The sequence below is a fragment of the Sceloporus occidentalis genome, unplaced genomic scaffold (assembly GCF_023333645.1).
Source record: "Sceloporus occidentalis isolate IW3139 unplaced genomic scaffold, rSceOcc1.0.p SCAF_5, whole genome shotgun sequence".
In the NCBI taxonomy this organism is placed as follows: domain Eukaryota; kingdom Metazoa; phylum Chordata; class Lepidosauria; order Squamata; family Phrynosomatidae; genus Sceloporus; species Sceloporus occidentalis.
Window position 1 is genome coordinate 133,936,076 of NW_028316985.1, and position 19,868 is coordinate 133,955,943.

Below are 19,868 nucleotides of genomic sequence, written 5' to 3' on the forward strand. Positions count from 1 at the left end.
GACTAGTAATTGGGACGCGATGGGAACGCGTGGCGGCGTCGGCGTCCCCCCGTGCGATAAAGTCGCGTTTTGGGCCCCATCCGGTGCCCATCGCGTTCCGTGCGCGCCCCTGCTCGCCCCCGTTAGAACGCGCTGGGGAGCGGTTTAAGCCCCATGCGATAAACTCTTAAGATGTACAGTCATCCCTCCATATTTGCGGCTTTGATATTTGCAGATTTGATTATTCACGGATTTCATTAATATGTTCTCTCTAGGACTGTCTAGGTCCTCCAGTGTAGTTCTGTGGTCAACTTTAACTAAAAGTTGCACTGAAAGACCATTTGTAGCTACTCCAGTGCCATTCTATGGTCAGTGTATGTTGGACATTGACCACAGAGTTGCACTGGAGGACCTAGAGATTCCTAGAGAGGTATCCTCTCAGTTAAAAACAGTGTTTTTGTTATTTGCGGTTTTTCCATATTCACGGGGGTCTTGTTCCCCTAACCCTCCCAGCGAATATTGAGGGACAACTGTATATATGAACAACTGAGATCATTGTAGGTATCCTTGTAGGGGCACACAATTATAGTACAATTTTTATGGATTATGAAATATTTTGTTTTAGAAAGATAAAGAGTTTTTAAAATACAAGGATGGAATTAATGATTGCAGTTATGAATTTGTAACCTACATATTTGTAGGTTGTAACCTTGACCCCTACATATTCTATAGTGTAAGGCATATGTAGGGATCATAAAAGTTCCCCAATCCTGATTTTATTTATTTATTTATTTATTTATTTATTTATTTATTATGGTATTTATACCCCGCCCTTCAGCCCTAATGGCTATCAGAGCGGCTTACAATTATTATTTTTAATTAGACAGTTCCCTGCCCTCAGACTTACAATCTAAAAGACACAGCACAAAAGCAGAAAGGAATGGTGGTGGGAAAGGGGATGAGGTTCAGTTTTCTTCTCTCCCTCTAAGGCCTGGATCAAGGCAGATGGACTGGAGGGAGGGCTCTTCTTCAGGCTAGCCCTGATGGAGCTGAGCCTGCCTGGTCAACTCCCTCTCAGGCCAGCGGATGACAGTTATGGAGGGAGGAGCCTCTTCCTTCAGGCTAGCCCTGATGGAGCTGGGCCTGCCTGGTGAACTCCCTCTCAGGCCGGCAGATGACAGTTATGGAGGGAGGAGTCTCTTCCTTCCAGCTAGCCCTGATGGAGCTGGGCTGCCTGGTGAACTCCCTCTCAGGCCAACGGCTGGCAGTTGTGGAAGGAGGAGCCTCTTCAGGCTAGCCCTGATGGAGCTGGGCCTGCCTGGTGAACTCCCTCTCAGGCCGGCGGATGACAGTAATGGAGGGAAGAGTCTCTTCCTTCAGGCTAGCCCTGATGGAGATGGGCTGCCTGGTGAACTCCCTCTCAGGCCGGTGGATGACAGTTATGGAGGGAGGAGCCTCTTCCTTCAGCCTAGCCCTGATGGAGCTGGGCCTGCCTGGTGAACTCCCTCTCAGGCCGGTGGATGACAGTTATGGAGGGAGGAGTCTCTTCCTTCAGGCTAGCCCTGATGGAGCTGGGCCTGCCTGGTGAACTCCCTCTCAGGCCAATGGCTGGCAGTTGTGGAGGGAGGAGCCTCTTCCTTCAGCCTAGCCCTGATGGAGCTGGGCCTGCCTGGTGAACTCCCTCTCAGGCCGGTGGATGACAGTTATGGAGGGAGGAGTCTCTTCCTTCAGGCTAGCCCTGATGGAGCTGGGCCTGCCTGGTGAACTCCCTCTCAGGCCAATGGCTGGCAGTTGTGGAGGGAGGAGCCTCTTCCTTCAGCCTAGCCCTGATGGAGCTGGGCCTGCCTGGTGAACTCCCTTTCAGGCCGACGGATGATAGTTACAGAGGGAGGCATCAGCATCAGCCATTGCGAATGACAGGAGTCTGTTCTCTTGTCAATTGAGGCATAGCAGATTGATGTTTCAATCTCTCCCACAATCTCTCTCTGATATAAGGAGCAGTTTTAACAGGGATCCTCTTTCTACTTGTCAGGCTGAAGATTGTTGATCAGAGAGGATGGAAATGACAGTCTGATGTGCCCCGACTGACAGGAGAACACACTCCCTTCACCCACGGGTGGACATACCTTTCTTTCTCCCAGCAACTGCTGCCTATGAAAGTAGGATTGGGGAGGCTGGGCCAGGAGTTGCTAGTAGTTTTATGAGACATTTAGCTTTCTCTGTCAGAGAGCTCTGGTGCCACAATAAACTACAATTCCCAGGATTTCCTATCACTGAGCCAGGATGGTTAAAGTGGTCTCAAACTGGATTATTTCTGCAGTGTGTTTTGGTTCTGATCTAAAATCTTGAACATGTTGGTTGTTCATATATTTATTTGATGCATTATTATTCAAAATTATGTTTTCAGTGTGTTTCAAATTGTTTCAACTAGGTGCTTTTTAAACAGAATTGCTTGCTTTAACTTTTTTTAACAATTTTTTTTAAAAAAGCTGAGTCTTGTTTTAAATTATTGTAAGCCTCTTTAGTTCTCGTGTTGTAACAAAGATGGGTTATAAATTAAATAATGAAGTAAGAAGTGGTATGTTTAGTATACATGAAATTGAAACAAAAAACAATGATGTTGAAAAGTTTGAGAATCAGTCTATATTTCTCTGCAGTGAAGCTAAAGTAACCCGTAAAAAAGAGAAATATTTTGTTCTGGATGCTGGGCTTGATAACATAAGGAAACGTCTGGAGAAAATTTCTGAGATTCCTCCTGATTGTACATATGCAAATTGGCAAGCTATTGATAATGCGGTGAGCTTAAACTCTTTAACTTGCAGTACTAAACTGAAATATTTGCTAAACAACTAGTTTCAATGATCTTCAGTGTAGAGGTGATTCAAGTACCAAATTAGATGTGCAAAATCAAACTCTGTCCTGTAGACCAATAGTTCCCTAGTTAGTATGAACTCAACAATTTTTGTTTGCATGTGAAATTTCTCTGAAATTTTTGATTAGCATGTATGCATGTTTATATATATATGTGTGTGTGTGTGTATTGAAGAAACTGCAAGCTAATCTGAATGCTGTACTAGAGGAGGTGGTGTTTTTTTTAAGTACAATCCCTCAGAATCTTCAAGTTACCATGGACACTGAACATGCCCATTGGGGAATATTGGGAGCTGTAGTTCAAAAAAGTAACTTCAAGCTCTAGTAGAATGTTGATATTTCAACAATGTAGAATGATGCAGCAGAAATCTCTTGAGATTAGGTACCCTTTTTACACCAGTAATGTAGGAGTCACCAGAATACTGCTGCTCCCTGCATGATTGGGAAACAGCAAGACACTGAAGACTTAATGGCAGACGAAATTGGCATGGGAAGAAGCTGAAGTATTTTCTCCTTTGCCATGGTTTAGTCCCTCCCATATTACTTGGTAGCATGAGAAAAAGGTTGTACTGTAGTAGCTCCCATGCCACCCATGCCATGACTCAAGAGCAGAGCCTGCCATGTGCATTTTTGCACACATGAAGTGGCCAGGTATGGGAGCAGGAAATTGTATATGATTGGGAGCCTGGTAATATAAGAATCCTGGTTGTATGAATGCCTAAAAAAAGCCTGTCTAGAGGACTTGTAATAACATTGGGCTAGTTATAAGAACACAATCATCTTTTCGAACACCCTGGCACTTTGTCTCTTCTCTACATCCCTTGTATGAACACATACCCATAGTGATTTTGTCCATACCCAATATGTGCATAGCACGTTTGCAGAGGTAGAGATGTACATTATGTTCTGGGTTGGCCCAGTAGTCCAACAAGTATTTAGAGGGCCACACATTTCTTGTCACAGCTCATGAAATCAACTGTACATGAACTTGGAAATATGCCCCATGTAAATCACTATGACATATTTCCTAGTAAATATGTATAAATTCAGGCCATGTCCAATTTAACATTAGTAACATATGTGTTACACTTCCCCAATTTAGGAACTTGAACTTAAGAAAAGAACATCAGGCTTTTAAATGGCTTTGTTAAAAATGGTGTGTGGGGTGTGTGAAGAGAAACTTTAAGAAGATGCTTGCAAACTGAGTCATTCTGTTCTGCTTCTGGCTAAATTAATTTGCTGTTTTCTGGAGGCTATGAAGTACTCTAGACTTTGATGGAGAACCTCCTACTACAATCCAGTTAAGGTCACTGTTAAGGAAAATAACACTTAAGGTGGTATACTTTTTCAATTCTGAACCAAGCAACTAAGGGGAGAAGTTAGCAAGATAGCAGCTGACTTTACCTCTGAGTTCCAGGTTTCCACTCTCTCTAAAAAAATTAAAGTTCCTTTAAAGGGAATTAAAGTTCCAATGTTTTTTGTTTCACTCTTCTGCAAAGTCTTAAGAGCATCTCACCCCAGAAATTTCAAGAACAGAGATTTTATAGTGAGTTGAAATCTTCCTTTAAGCACCAATAACATATTGTGAAAATTATTTTTCCTATAGTCTTTGGAGAAAATATTTGATCGGCTAAGATTCCTGAGAAAGCACAAAATACTGAAAGACCTGGCACTAAGGGGCATTGGATATCACCATTCTTCTGTGAACATGAAAGGCAAGCAGGTGGTAGAGATGCTTTTCAGGAGAGGATTTATCCAGGTATAATAATTTAATCATCCCCCCCCCCCCCAATACGTAACAGTTTTTCCTAAATACATGTCAGTCACCCTCTTTTTGTATGTGCTTGTGACTTTCTGTTATGGTTTCCTGTAATAATTTCTTGACTATTAAAATAATATCAACAGAATTTAGTTTTTTGGAATGGTGGTAGTCAACCTCTTCTGTTTCCAAGTTAGATATTATGCCTACCTATTTGAGAAGGATTTCTTAGCCAGGTTCCATCGAACCCTAGGGTTTCATGAAGGGTTGCTAGGGGCTCTGTTAGAGATTGTGATTGGAAGAAAATAAACATTTTTGAGCTGTGGATATAATACAAGTTTTCTGACATCTGGAAATAATTTCAAGAGTTCCTGCAGGATACATAGGGTTGGTTATTAAGGCTGTAGCTCCTCCAATACCACTCTTTGCCAGAAGTGAACCACAGAATTATGCTGAATGACCTACAAATACATTGAAAAATGTTTTCTTTAGTTACTTGGTGGATGTTGACCTACAGATGCCTAGAGGGGGACATACTTTTTTGTGGGTCAAATGCAGTAATCCATGAATATTTAATGCACAAATATGGAGGAATGACTATATTTTTCTAATGCCCATATATAATTTCATGCAGCCGCAGTCACATTTAAATTGTGTCACTGAACACTGCAAATGTGATAGCAACCATGTGGAACCACCATGGTTATATCTAAATTTGGAGTTAGTAATGTTTCTGAACAGGTATATTTCCTCCCTTCACATATAGAGTCAACTGACTGAATACTTCTTGCTTCTTGTGTGAGGAAAGTATATGGAGAGCCATGTTTTGCTGGATAGAATAAATATTGTACTGAATGATTCAGTACTTGTGTGACAAGGCAAGGAAGGGGACTAAAAGGCTGCTCCCAATCCACTTCATTGTTGCTCTTCTTGTCATCGCTTGCTCTGGTGATTTCCTATCTCTCATGTATCATCTGAGATCCTCTGGAGAAGCCCTTCTCTCCATCTCAACACCTTCACAAACACAGTTGGTGGGGACATGAGAAAGGGCCTTCTCAGTGGCTGCGCCTAGACTCTGGAACTCCCTGCCCAGGGAGATAAGAATGGCTCCCTCCTTGATGGCTTTCCGACGGCAGGTCTAGACCTACCTGTTCAAACAGGCATTTAAGGAATCACTATAAGAACAGGCAGGAATGTTGGACTAGTTTAATCATTCTTTTTAATGCATGTCATTTATCTATTTATTTTTAAAATGTTTTAATTGTATTTATTGTTTGTTTGTTTTTTAATTGCTGTGAAGCCGCTCTGAGTCCCAGTCCTGGGAAAAGAGCGGGATATAAATTAAAAAATAAAATAAAATAAAATGTATGGAGGTGCCAACTTATTTGATCTTCTCCAAATATTTTGAGTCACACAAATCTTATTAAAATGTCCTAGCATAGCAGTTAGTGGCACTTAAATATGCAAGATCCCTATTTATTTTATGTATGTTGTTGTTGTATGCCTTTAAGTAATATCCAACTTGTGGCAATCCTAAAGTAAACTTATCATGGGGTTTTCTTAGCAAGATTTCTTCAAAGGAGGCTTGCCATTGCCTTCCACTGAGGCTGAGAGCATGTGACTTGCCCAAAAAGGTTACCCAGTATGCTTTATGACTGAGTTGGTAATTGAACCCTGGTATCTTGAGTCACAGTCCAACACTCAAATCACTATGCCATGTTGGCTCTCACAAATACATGCAATTTAAAAAACAAATTAGGATTACATAATATGAGTGAGATGGAACCCTTCACCAGGTTGGCCCTACAACTGGGCTGTTATCAAATCATGTTGGCCTTCCACCTTTAAGATTCCTTTCCTGGTCTGGTACTTGAATCCCAAGATAACCACTACCCTGGACTAGTGGATGTGCTTATGGGTGAATTCAAATTAGAAGATGTGACCTAATTCCCCTAATGCCAGAAATAAGATAAACCAAGCACAGAGATGAACAATTTAATAGTAAAGGTTTATTATAAAACATACAAGTTAAACATCTAGCATCATGCTGGCACCATACACTATACAATGTAACACATTAATTAAAACAGAGTAATCTTCATCCCTCTCCATGAATTCATTCCACACACTAAACTCCCATTAGACCATATCCCTCTTTACTGTCCCTATCTATTCCTAACCATCCTTGTCTCTAACTGTTCTTCTCAAGATTTAATTCATTCCTATCTGTCCCCATTCTTATCTCTATTTCTAATTGGCCCTGTCTAACAGTTTAACCAAGATGCTTTTACTTATAGTCTTTCCTGCATAACCCCCATTACTACCACTGAGCTGGCATTATTCAGGCTTGCCAAGCACTTCTCTTCACAATGAGGAACTTCAGTTTCTCTACTATAATAATGAGACCCAATGTGGTTTAGTGGCTTGAGCGTTGGATTAGGATACTGGGGACTATGCAGGAGCATGAAAACCCACTTGGTGACCTTGAGCAAGTCACACTCTCTCAGTGTTAGAGAAAGGGAAGAGCAAGCCCCCTCAGAACAAAACTTGCCAAGAAAATCCTGTGAGTACTTTAGGGTTTCCATAAGTCAGAATTTACGTGAAAGCTTACAACAGCGGTAATAATACTTTTTTTCGTAATTTTGTTTGTAGCATCAGACAGGACAGACACTGCAGCTAAATAAATAGCAAGTCACAGACTTTCAGACTGTGCCAATATATTTAATGCTTCCTTTATTTATTCCTGTTCTTCCTCCCAAATTTATTCCTGTCTGTGTAGTTCATTTTTGTAATGCATAAGTAGTCTGCTCTTATTATGTGCTAATAAATGATGAGTACTGTAATGAGTTCTTATTTTTTAGGTGGTGACAGCCACAGGAACCTTGGCTTTGGGAATCAACATGCCGTGTAAATCTGTTGTTTTTGTACAAAATTCTGTATATTTGGATGCTCTGAACTACAGGCAGGTAATGAGATACACAGGTTTAAATAATCACTACTCAAAGGTTTTAATCACATATACATGTATACAGAAGAAGTAGAGACATTAGTTAACTTAATATATAACATACATATTTATAAATCAGAAGTGGGGAAACACACGGTCTTGAAGAAGTTGTTGGACGCCACAAAAACAGGAAAAAAGGGATCATAGACATTAAAAAAACCAATATTAACAGAGAATGACTTAAATAAGCTCTAAAACAAATGGGTCATGTGTTAAAAATATAAGCAGGTATGTAATAAAAGCCAGTAAGGAGAGCCATCTGGTACAGTGGTTTGAATGTTGGAATAAGACCCTGGAAGACCAGGGTTCACATCCCCATTCAGCAATGGAAACCCACTAGCTGGCTTTGGGAAGTCATACTCTCTCAGCCTCAGAGGAAGGCAATGGCAAACCCCTCTTATCAAATCTTTCGAAGAAAACCTATGCTAGGTTCTCTTTAGGGTTGCGATAAGTCAGAAATAATGTGAAGCCACAGAACAACAAGAAACGTAAGTAATACTAAAAGGGAGTAGTACCAAGCAACAGTAGAAATATATAAAAGATAATGCATGTTAAGTTACAGATACGTTACAATATAATGAGGGAAAGAAAACTGAACAAACAAGATACGTAAAGACATGAAGAGAGGAAAATCTGACCAAAAGCTTAATTCATGAAAAGCAGTAAAGTAAATAATGACATGAATTAAAGTGTATAATAGTATGTATATATTTATACACATAAACTTAGGTAATAAATTTATATTGATTTCCAGTCATAATAATAAATAATAAGTAATAAATAAGTAATAATATACAGGTTAAATGTCAAATAAAGCAACCCATACAATTAATGAGCTGTAATTACCATCAGGCCTAGTAAGGAATCATGAAAATATTGGTTTTAGGTCGATATGTCTAATCTGATCATTGTTATCTAAGGGAAATGATGTAAAGAAAGAAAACAGATCTTGTGAATAGCTTGCCAGAAACATTGAAACAGATGCAAATGCTATAATTTCAAATGTTATTTGATTACTTGCTTTTTAATTTTTATTTCTTCATAGATGTCTGGGCGAGCTGGGAGACGTGGCCAAGATTTGTTGGGAAATGTCTATTTTTACGACATTCCTTTGCCCAAAATACAGAAGCTCATAAAATCAAATGTACCTGAACTTCGAGGACAGTTTCCTCTGAACATTTCTCTAATACTGAGACTCATGCTGTTGGCTTCAAAAGCAGATGATAAGAAGGATGCAGAAGCAAAGGTGATCTTAAACACAGATGAAAAGAAGCCTTATTTGAGAAGGATAATGTAGGAAATATTAATAGCTTAAATAAATTCATTTCTCTTTAATTTGCTGATAGAATTCAAAACAATGAATTTTGTTAAACACTTTCAACCTTTATTCCACTAGTTAAAAATTAACATTAAAAGTTAATATTCAGTTTTCAAGGTGGAAAAAAATCCATTTACATAGGACAAGTGGAAAATTCACAGCTGTTTAAGTATTTGGATGTCTTTTCTATAATTTTCTTTTCTTGTGACTGGTCACAAAGCAAGATAGAGATCAAATCTAACAAAGAAATAACTGTTGAAGGAGGATTCATTCATTCATTCATTTAAATGTTTATATCTTGCCCTGTATTCAAGGACATTAAAACAATAAAAAAATAATTTTAGAAAACTGAAAACATAATAAACCAGTTAATACTTAAAACAATTTAAAACAATATAAAACTGTTTAAAATAATTTAATTCATAGCTCATATGTAAATTTGTATTAAATCAGTTAGGTCCAAAAATCTTTAATAAGGAGCTATTTAGTTATATATGTCTCACTAAGTTACATCTCCTAACCTGACCCCACCCCCCAACTCAAGTAGAATCTGAGGAGAGGTTAATAATAATAATAATAATAATAATAATAATAATAATAATAATTTTCCTTCCACTAGTGAGCAAGACCGAGAGAAGGAATTGTGACAGGGGTCCTGCTTCTGATTGTCATAGCTTCACTTGTTTGTGGGAGAGAGAGTGGAAACATCATCTGCTCCCTGGTGGCCAGCAGAACAGACTACCATTTCTCGGTGTAGTTGATGCCTAATAAAGTAGATTTAGCAGGGCAGTTATGATCATGGCAGTAATGTGATATTTGTTACTACATACAGTATGTAGGAATCATGAATACTGAGCAGTTATGGATGTATAACCATGGCCCAGTACAGACCACCAGTTTGTGGCAGCCTGGGGCCAATTCTAGGGTTCTGGAGCGCACAGCATCTGCATGCTCTGGAACCCTAGCATGTATGGACAGTGCCATCTTTATGCGGTGCTGTCCATACAGAGCACACATGCATGATGCAAGTGCAGTGCAGCGTCTGCACCTGTGGCTGCCGCGCTTACATCATGGACGCATGACAGACGCTGTCATGGCATGCAGAACGTACTACAAAAAGAACCTGCTTTTCACAAGTTCTTTTTACTCTGGAGGGACACCGCGTGGTTTGGCTGGAATTAAAATGGGAGTTTCCAAGCTGCCATTTTTGGGTGGTTTGTCGAGCCCCTCTGTTACCCTAAAAGATGGGGGAAGTTGGAGGTCCCCACTAGCATGGCCAGCATCTCCTTGAAATCTTGGGGAAATTATAGCTTAAAAGGAGGCCTGCAAGAAGAAAGTAGTTTGTGTGGATCTTTTTTACCTGTATATAACAGTACTAACTGCAAAGAGATTCCAGTTTCCAGTAAATAAGGTGTTTTTATTTAGAAATGTGCAAGGGAGAATGCAAGCAACCAAGAACTGATTCAACTTTAAGCATGATATAAGGCTACAGAAAATAAAGGTTTGGAAGCTTGGATAGAGGTAATTCAGGGGCTGAAAAGATGATAGTTACTGATTCTGAAGAGAGGTCCATGGAAAAACGCAGCACAGCTTTCACAGAGGGATCCTGTTCAACTAATGATGCTTCAGTTTGTGAACAATGTGACTAAAGTTGGGGGATTACTTATACCCTATACCATACCCTCAAAGGGTGCTTTGTGTGATCAAAGACTTTGATGCTTTTCCCAGGCACTGACCAAAAGGACCTTGAATGGCTTGAGGATGTTAATTCTAAATAGGTTGGTTAGATTTGAGACAATCCTTTGATGTTTGGGCAGGAAGAGTGATTTAGGAACATCAAAGGGAGTGTTACAGGGTACATTCTATGATTGCTTTAACATTTATCCCTTTTGCTTTTATTGAGAGAAAAAATACAAGACCGTGGGGTGGAGGTGAAGTGGTCAGCAGTGTAGGTCTCACACATGTTTTCAGTCAGCATGACACCTTCATGTGTACTTCTGCAGGTCGTTACTAAACATGCCTTATGCTGGATATTAATTATTAAACAGGAGGCATGTAGGGTATGCCAACAACTCTGGCTTGCGCGTGTATTATTGTGATATTGAATGCCAGCTCATGTTTTGACTTGGCGCTGGAATTACTCCAGCATTGCCATCCATTTGGATCTCTTGGGGGAGGTTGTTCCGTAACTTTGGGTGTCACAGCAGAGAAAGTCTTCTTCTGTGTCTCACCACAGCACATTGATCACATTAGTAAGACTCAGAGAAGGCCCCTCAAACAGACCTCAGTTTGTAGTCAGGATAGGTATGCTCTCAAAATTGAGTACAAGGGATAAAATGTCCATATGCTCTCTGAACTTTTTATCAGATAAGCTGGCAATGTATTAATTTTTTTCCCCTCTTGAAAGGTTTTATCAGTATTGAAACACTCACTTCTGTCCTTCAAGAAGCCAAGGGCCTTGGAAATGTTGAAGCTCTATTTCTTGTTTTCCTTACAATTTCTTATGAAAGAGGTAAAGTATCAACTTCTTTTATTCAATCAAGTGGTTTGGTCTTTTTTTAAATCAGAATCTGGAGCAAATATAGTGTGAGGGTTTACAGATACAAATGGGGAATAGGTATTTTACAGCTTGCTCCCTGAGCTTGGGTTAGGAAGGTTATCTGAATACATAAACAGTATTTTCATATTTTAGGGATACGTGGATCGGGAAGGTAATACTACAGGATTTTCTGGACTTGTGACACATTTGCATTACTATGAACCTTCCAATATTGTTCTAGCTGAATTTCTTGTGAAAGGCTTGTTCCACAAGTTGTGTCAACCCAGCGAAACAAAAAGTAAGTTTAGAAAGGTATTAATTGCTTCCTACTTTCCTCACTTCTTGCTTTGGGAAGGAAAAGGATGAGGGGTGAACGGTCTGGGCATTCAGGAAGTGATGGAACATTAACGCTGGTCACCAAATTGTGGCCAATTTTGAAGCTCACTTTTTTCTTTTTTCAGGGTTTTTCAGAGACTGCGAGCTATGAGGGGTTGGGGACACAAATCACTGTATTTGAAGGCAGCTTTGGGGGCTTTTGTCTGGTTTGGTGTCAAAAAATTGTCACAAAGTCAGCCCTTCAGATTTATTTTAGGGAGGTATTAGGGGACTTTGGGGAGCTTCAAGGGCCACGCTTAGGGATGCCAAAGGATGCTCATGTGGCCCATGAGCTGCACTTTGCCCATCTTAGATTTAAAGTTTAAGAAAAATGGTTAGGATAGCCAAAACTGTGAACATGCTGATTTTAGCATTCCCCAAGACCTGTATGATATTCTTGTAAACAAGCTTGTAGAATGTGGGCTAGACAAGGCAACTGGTACATGGATTTGTAATTGGTTGACTGGCTGAACCCAAAGGGTGCTCAACAATGGCTCCTTTTCATCCTGGAGAGCAGTGGGGTCCCACAGGGCTCTGTCCTGGGCCCAGGACATCTTTATCAGTGACTTGGATGAAAGAATTGGGGGCACATTTATCAAATTTGCAGATAACACCAAATTAGGAGGAATAGCTAATACAACAGAGGACAGGATCAAGGTTCAAAATGACCTGAACACTAGAAAACTGGACCAAAGCTAACAAAATGAAATTCAACATGGATGAATGCAAGGTAATGCACTTAGGGTGGAAAAATGAAATGCACAGATATAGGATGGGAGAAACCTGGCTGAATGAAACTACGTGTGAAAGGGATCTAGGAGTCCAAGTAGACCATAAGTTGAACATGAGTCAACAGTGTGATGCAGCAGCTAACAAGGCCAATGTGATTTTAGGCTGCATCAATAGAAGTATAGTGTCTAGATCAAGGGAAGTAATAGTGCCACTCTATTCTGCTTTGGTCAGGCCCACATGGAAAACTGTGTCCAGTTCTGGGCACCACAATTTAAAAAGGATGTGGAGAAACAGGAGCGTGCCCAAAGGAGGTCAACTAAAATAGTGAAGGGTCTGGAAACCATGCCCTATGAAGAACACCTTAGGGATCTGGGAATGTTTAGCCTGGAGAAGAGGTTAAGAGGTGATATGATAGCCCTGTTTAAGTATTCGAAGGAATGACATATTGAGGAGGGAGCGAGTTTGTTTTCTGCTGTTCCGGAGACTAGAATGCGGAACAATGGATGCAAGCTCCAGGAAAAGAGATTCCAGCTCAACATTAGGAGGAACTTTCTGACAGTAAGGCAGTGGAACAAACTCCCTTGGAATGTGGTGGAGTGGTTCTTGACTAGTCTCCATTTGATTAATTGAACCAAAGTAGAGAAAATCTTTTCACTATTTTCTATATCTTCATCATCCACTTTAATTTTTGTTTTCAGGTGGGTGGGTGGATTGGGTAAATTGGTTAAGGGCAATAGTGAATACCTCAATACAGCAAGGCAGGTTCCCAGCTTGCCTAAAAGAAGCTGTGGTGAGGCCACTGTTGCAAAAAATCTTCCCTAGATCCCACCAAATTGGAGAACTATCGGTCAGTCTCAAATATCCCCTTTGAGGGCAAGGTGTTGGAACATGTGGTGGCCTCCCAGATCCAGGGGTTCCTGGATGAAACAGACTATCTAGATCCATTTCAATCTGGCTTCAGGCTTGGCTATGGGATGGAAACAGCTTTGGTCACGTTGGTGGATGATTTGGACAGGGGGAGTGTTTCCCTGTTGATCCTGCTGGATCTCTCAGCAGCTTTCACTACCATTAATTATGGTATCCTTATGGTCACTTCTCTGAAATGAGATTTGGGGGCACTGTGTTACAGTGGCTTCAGTCCTTGGAGGGGTAAACACAGAAGGTGGTGTTGGGAGACTCCTGTTCAGACCCCTGGCCATTGACCTGTGGGGTCCCTCAGGATTCTGTTCTGTCCTCCTTGTTACTTAACACTTACATGAAACCGCTGGGAGAGGTCATCCAGAGTTTTGGAGTGAGGTGTCACCAATCTGCTGATGACACCCAACTCCATCTCTCCTTTCCATCTGATTCCAAGGGAGCTGTCTCTATACTGAACCAGTGTCTGATGTCAGTAATGAACTGGATGAGGGCAAACAAATTGAAACTTAATACAGGCAAGACAGAAGTGTTCCTGGTCAGTCAAAAGGCAGATCAGGTAATAGGGATTCAGCCTGTGATAGATGGGGTTACACTCCCCATGAAATCTCAAGTTCGCAGCTTGGGTGTGCTCCTGGATTCAGATCTGAGCCTGGATGCCCAGATTTCGGCCGTGGTCAGAAGTCCATTTGCACAGTTAAAACTAGTGCACCAGCTGTGCCTGTTCCTTGAGAAGTCGTATCTGGCTAGAGTGACACATGCCTTGATTGTAACGCGCTCTACGTGGGGCTGCTCTTGAAACTGTTCAGAGACTGCACTGGGTTCAAAATCCTGTGTCCAGGCTGTTGGCCGGGTCTGGCTACAGGGATCATGTCAGTCCCTTGCTGAAACAGCTACACAGGCTACTGGTCTGTTTCCAGGCAGAATTCAAGGTGCTGGTTTTGACCTTTAAAGCCCTAAACAGCTTTTGTCCAGGGTATCTGAAGGACTATATCTCCTTATACAAGTCAGCCCAAGTGCTTAGATTTGCAGGAGAGGGCTTTTTCAGTCCCATTACCTTCGCAGGTGTGGTTGGTGAGGATTTGGGAGAGAACCTTCTCTATGGCTGCCAGGAGGTCAGGTCGGCCCTGCTCTCTGAATAATGTGGTGTGCTGTTTTACTGTTTTAATAGGTTTTACTGTTTTTAATTATGCTATTTTTTAACCTATGTTTTAAGGTTGTAGTTTTTAATTTTTTTTAAACTTTGTAATCAATGTTTTAGCTCTCTTTTTAAAATATTGCAACTCATCTTGAATCCCACCGTGGAGAAAGGCGGGATATAAATCGTGGAAATAAATAAATAATAATAAATTTCCTACTTTGTTCTTTATATTTACTCAGTAGTCCTTCCAAGAGGTCTTCAAACAGAGGCTGAATGGCCATCTGTCAGGGATGCTTTGATTTAGATTTCCTGCATGGCAGGGGGGTTGGACTGGATGGCCCTTGCGATCTCTTCCAACTCTATGATTCTATGTGGATTTACCAGTGTTTCTTCTGAATAATGTATTTTTCAGTAGTGTTTGGGTTGGCGGGGGAGGCATTATTTTATACGTGATCTCTTTGTGAAGGGTGTTACCTTTGAGACACTGATCCTTATGAAGTTACATGTTTTGGGGTGGAAGATTGCAGTGAGCATGCTCATTAGTGCAGTAATTTGATATACTGTTGATTTCTGTGCCAAAACAGAACAAAACACTTTCTCTAGAGACGTAATGGAAACTCTGGTCCTAGTACTGGCACATCTTTTTACAAGAAAGGTTTGTCCTGCTTCTGCTGTTCATTCTAGAAGGAAGTTTTACCAGTCAAAGGTAAGATCAATGTCTTGTTTTTTTGTACTGAAAATCTCTGGGAAAGGACATTAGTGTCCCCCCCCCCCCCCCCCGCTTTATGCATTTTTCACCTGCAAACTACTTTAGTGAGTTAAGTAAATTCTAGTTACCTAATCTTTTATTTCATTTCATTTTTAAACTAACAATTGTCTATTTCTGTTTGTTGTTCAAATGTAAATGAAGGCAAATGTAAATGTGAAAGTGTACTCAGTTGAATCTAAAAGAAAGGAGATATAAAAGACTGCAGCAACAATTGGACAATAGCACTATTCTCACATGCAAGCAAAATAATGCTCAAATTCTGCAGCACAGACTCCAGCTATACATGGAGAGAGAAATTCCAGAGGTTCAAGTAGGATTCAGGAAAGGAAGGGGTACTAGGGACCACAATGCAAACACAGATGGCTAATGGAGTGCACCAAAGAATTCCAAAAAAGAATCAGCATGCGTCTCATAGACTGCAGCAAAACATTTGATCATATAGATTGTGAAAAGCTATGGAATACACTCAAAGACATGGGGGTGCCACTGCATCTGATAGTCTGACGAGGAATCTGTACCAAGGACAGGAGGCCACCATCAGAACAGAATTTGGGGAAACAGATTGGTTCCCAGCAGGCAAAGGGGTCAGTCAAGGCTGCATCCTATCACCCTACTTGTTTAATTTGTATGCTGAAAACATCATAAGAAAAGCAGAATTAGAATCAGAAAAAGGAGGAGTTAAAATAAGAGAAAGCAACATTGACAACCTAAGATATGAGGATGACACCATAATAATAACAGAAGACATTCAGGAATAGAAACAGTTAATAAGGAAGTTGAAATATGAAAGTGCAAAGGCAGGTCTGAGGCTGAACATAAAGAAAACAAAAATAATGACCACAGAAGAAATACACAAATTCATTCTAGATAATGAGGACATTCAAATAATTAAAAAATTCCCCTATCTAGGATCAGACTTTGACCAAAATGGAGACTGCAGTCAAGAAATAAGAAGACTAGGAAAGGGTAGGGCAGCAATGAAAGAACTGGAAAAGATACTGATATTTTTTGGATTTTGGAGTACCTGTATTTGCATATACGTACATATATCTTGGAGATGAGACCCAAGTCTAAACACAAAATTCATATATGTTTTGTATACACCTTGTACACATAGCCTGAAGGTCATTTTATAGAGTATTTTAAAAATAATTTTGTGCATGAAACAAAGTTTGTGTACATTGAACAATCAGAGAGCAAAGGTGTCACTAGCCTAGGTCCAAAACACACTGGAGAAATAATCCAGTCCAAGGCCCAGAACAGACGATTCAATTGCACTGTGCTGGCAGCGATTTTAGAGTTAGGGACCGCGCACCAACTGCACTGTTCCTAACCCTAGTATGTGCCATTGGCGCTCTCGTGACGTAACAATGGCGGCACAGTTTGGGGGCTGCGCTGTCCCTCTGGAGTAAAACCAGGCGCCTGCAGACTGCCATTTCTTGGCAGTCTGTATTCCCATAAGATTGCTTTAATTGCCCTCACTAGAGATACTGGGAATTGTAGTTTATTGTGGCACCTGAGCTCTCTCGGAGAAGGCTAAATGTATCACAAAACTACAGTTTTCAGAATTTCCTAGCACTGAGCCAGGGAAGCTAAAGTGATCTTAAATTATTATTTCTGCAGTGCGTTTTAGAACATAGACACTAATGAAAAAAGTTTTGATTTTTGGAATATTTCAGATTTCAGAATTCCAGGTAAGGGAGAACCAATCTGTATATCCTTTTTGATATATAAAATCTACAAGCATGATTTTCCTTGTGTTCTGGTTCTGAGTTATTAAATATGAGTTACTTATAATAATGGGTGGATGCGGCACCCTACTTCTATGGGATAGAAATAAAAGGTTTGTTGCAGCATGTCCAAGCTCAGAGTTGGGATACACACCTACCTTTCATCTACATTTCTGTTTATTGTCTGTTTCTGTTTATTTATTCTCCTTGCCTCATAGCTTATTTCTCTAATCAAGCTGATTTATATACTTTCTGAGCTATTGAACCAGTTTAGCTAATTATTCTCAAAAGTTACAGAAAGAAACACTAAGAGAAAAAGGTGTAAGTCTATATCCAAATTACAATAAACAATAACAGAGCATAGGCCAAATTTCATATTTTGTTGTCTTTTAGGAAAACCTAAACTTACTGCATATAATGGTTGAAATTTATTATTTCAGTACTGATCTTTTAGTATTTCAGTCTCTTCTAAGCAAATAATACTGCTTTTAGGTATTTCTGGAAGATCTCCCTGAAGATTTTGCTGCTACTCTGCATGAGTACAACTGCAAAATAGGAGATAATTTTAGACAGTTTCTTCAGATAGTGTCCACTTTGGCTGATATGAAGCAAGAATACAAACTTCCACTTTCAGAATGTGGTAAGAAGGCATTGTAATAAAACAGATATACACATGGGGCTTTGGAGCTTTTTGGATATGGTGCAACACAAGGGTTTCAGATTGTAAAAACCTAAACAGAAAAAATAGTCCATGAGCATCATGTCGCAGTAGTTATAATGGTAGCAGTGTGTCCTAATATGTCTGCCTGGATGGAAGTGTTACATCTGTAGCTTCATCTACTTTTGAATCTGGATGAGACCGTGCTGGAAAGTGGACCATAATTGGTTTTGACTAAGGTAAAAAAAAAAGATTCTCCTGCTCCTAGAATTTGATCTCTTCCTCTAATTAAAATTGTGAAAGAAAAGAGAGTACGAAGTTGGATGTATGGTAACATAAAAGAGAATACTGGAGGACATGAAAGAATATATAAAAGTAAAGAAGTATTTGTTACACACCGATTGTAAATTTATATACGGATGTATACATAATTTAATAAATAAAACTGAAGATGTGACCATGTCTCTGTCATGAAATTATAGTAAGGTTGTGCACCCATTAATTAGCTCACATTGTCACGTGTTTTACTAGATTTTTCCAGCAGAAGACAACCTGACTCTCAGCTTGCATCTCACTTAATGAGCTGTGACAAAGGAAGGACAGCAGTTTCACCATTCGTGTGCCTTTCAGGAATTACAGAACTTGATTTGCTTCATCCAGAGACTGTCAACAGTGTAAGTGGGAAAGATTTATGAATTATCATTGAGGTTTATTACAGCTGGTCCTCCAAATTTGTGGTTTTGACTTTTGGGGATTTGATTATTTGTGGATTTGTTTAACATGTTCTCTCTAGGAATCTCTAGGTCCTCCAAAGCAACTGTGTTGGAAGTTGATCATAGAGTTGCGCTGGAAAACCTAGAAGTTTTCTAGTCTGGTCTCATTTAATGCAGTGGACAGTACAATGGCGCACCTTCTATGAAATGGCAAAATCAAGGTTTGCTCTGTGTGTGTATGTGTGTGTGTAATATTTTCAAGATGTGGATGCTTGAATCCATGGATAAAGAATCCGTGGATATAAAAGGCCGACTATGTGTGTGTATGTGTAAAATTTTCCAATAAGAAGATATAAATATACCCACTTGATAATGATGGAAAATCTAAACTAGGGATTCTGTCAAGGGTCAAATTCTCATGGGGGGTTATTGGCAGGCAGAGTATAACTAAGTAAATGATTGTGATTTAAAAAGAAGTACCTGTTGCCTTCCAAAAAGAGTATTATTACTCATAGCATCTGAAAAGGCCTACTCATAGCATCTGAGAAGGTCCAGTGGTCCTATGTTTCAAAGGTATCCAAAATTAGGGGAAATTTAGACCACGGATTAAGAGCATATACTGTACTCAAAACCAACAGAGCAGTTTTATCTTTGTCCAGAAAAAACATATGAACCTTTGACTTTCATTCTCTTTATGATATGTATTGAAATTGTTGTTACGTGCTTCAAGATGACTCCAGTTTACAGTGACCCTCTCCTAGGATTTTCTTGGCAATATTTCTGCAGAGAAGATTTGCCACTGACTTTGAGGCTGAGCAAGTGTACTATGTCCAAGATTACTCAATGCTTTCCATGGTTGAGCAGGGATGCAGACCCTCCAGCTGTTTTGGACTTCAGCTTCCAGAAGTCTCAGCAGGTTTGGCCCACAATCAGGGATTCAGGGAGTAGAAGTGCAAAACATTTGGAGGACCAAAATTTAGAAGCCACTGTGCTATAAATTTATAGTGCTATGATTTCACTTTAACAGCCATGGCTGCATCCTGTGGAATCCTGGAGTTTGTAGTTTGGTGAGATATTAAAAGTTTTTGGCTGAGTATTCTAAATACCTCCCCCTAAAGTGCAGATCCTAAGGTACTGGGGGGGGGGGGGGGCTAAAAGTGAACCAATAGTGCTATCCTTGTGTAGTGTAGTGTGGAAATGTTCCCAGAATTTGTCAATCGCTCAAACTATGGGACCATGCTGCACTTAGGGCTGAAATCCCCTCAGTCAGGGAAACCCACTCAGTGGCCTTGGACAAGTAACATTCTTTCAGCCTTAAAGAAAGGCAATGGTAAAAGCAAACTAGCTCTGTATATGTCTTGC

General features: G+C 40.1%; 1 protein-coding gene across 7 annotated transcripts in view; it reads left to right on the forward strand.

The window, feature by feature from the left end:
* Positions 1 to 19,868, forward strand: part of DDX60 (DExD/H-box helicase 60) — a 72,339-nt gene that overhangs the window by 47,559 nt on the left and 4,912 nt on the right. For 5 of the 7 annotated variants that reach the window (XM_089525532.1, XM_089525531.1, XM_089525533.1 and 2 more), the window contains 9 exons: positions 2,637 to 2,775; positions 4,457 to 4,609; positions 7,471 to 7,575; positions 8,662 to 8,862; positions 11,342 to 11,446; positions 11,627 to 11,771; positions 15,221 to 15,342; positions 17,628 to 17,775; positions 18,325 to 18,467. In XM_089525532.1, the coding sequence (XP_089381658.1) occupies positions 2,637 to 2,775; positions 4,457 to 4,609; positions 7,471 to 7,575; positions 8,662 to 8,862; positions 11,342 to 11,446; positions 11,627 to 11,771; positions 15,221 to 15,342; positions 17,628 to 17,775; positions 18,325 to 18,467 (1,261 nt within the window). Of the gene's footprint in view, positions 1 to 2,636; positions 2,776 to 4,456; positions 4,610 to 7,470; positions 7,576 to 8,661; positions 8,863 to 11,341; positions 11,447 to 11,626; positions 11,772 to 11,934; positions 12,405 to 15,220; positions 15,343 to 17,627; positions 17,776 to 18,324; positions 18,468 to 19,868 lie in introns of those variants that run through there. The other 2 variants (XM_089525535.1, XM_089525537.1) reach the window with 2 other exon arrangements.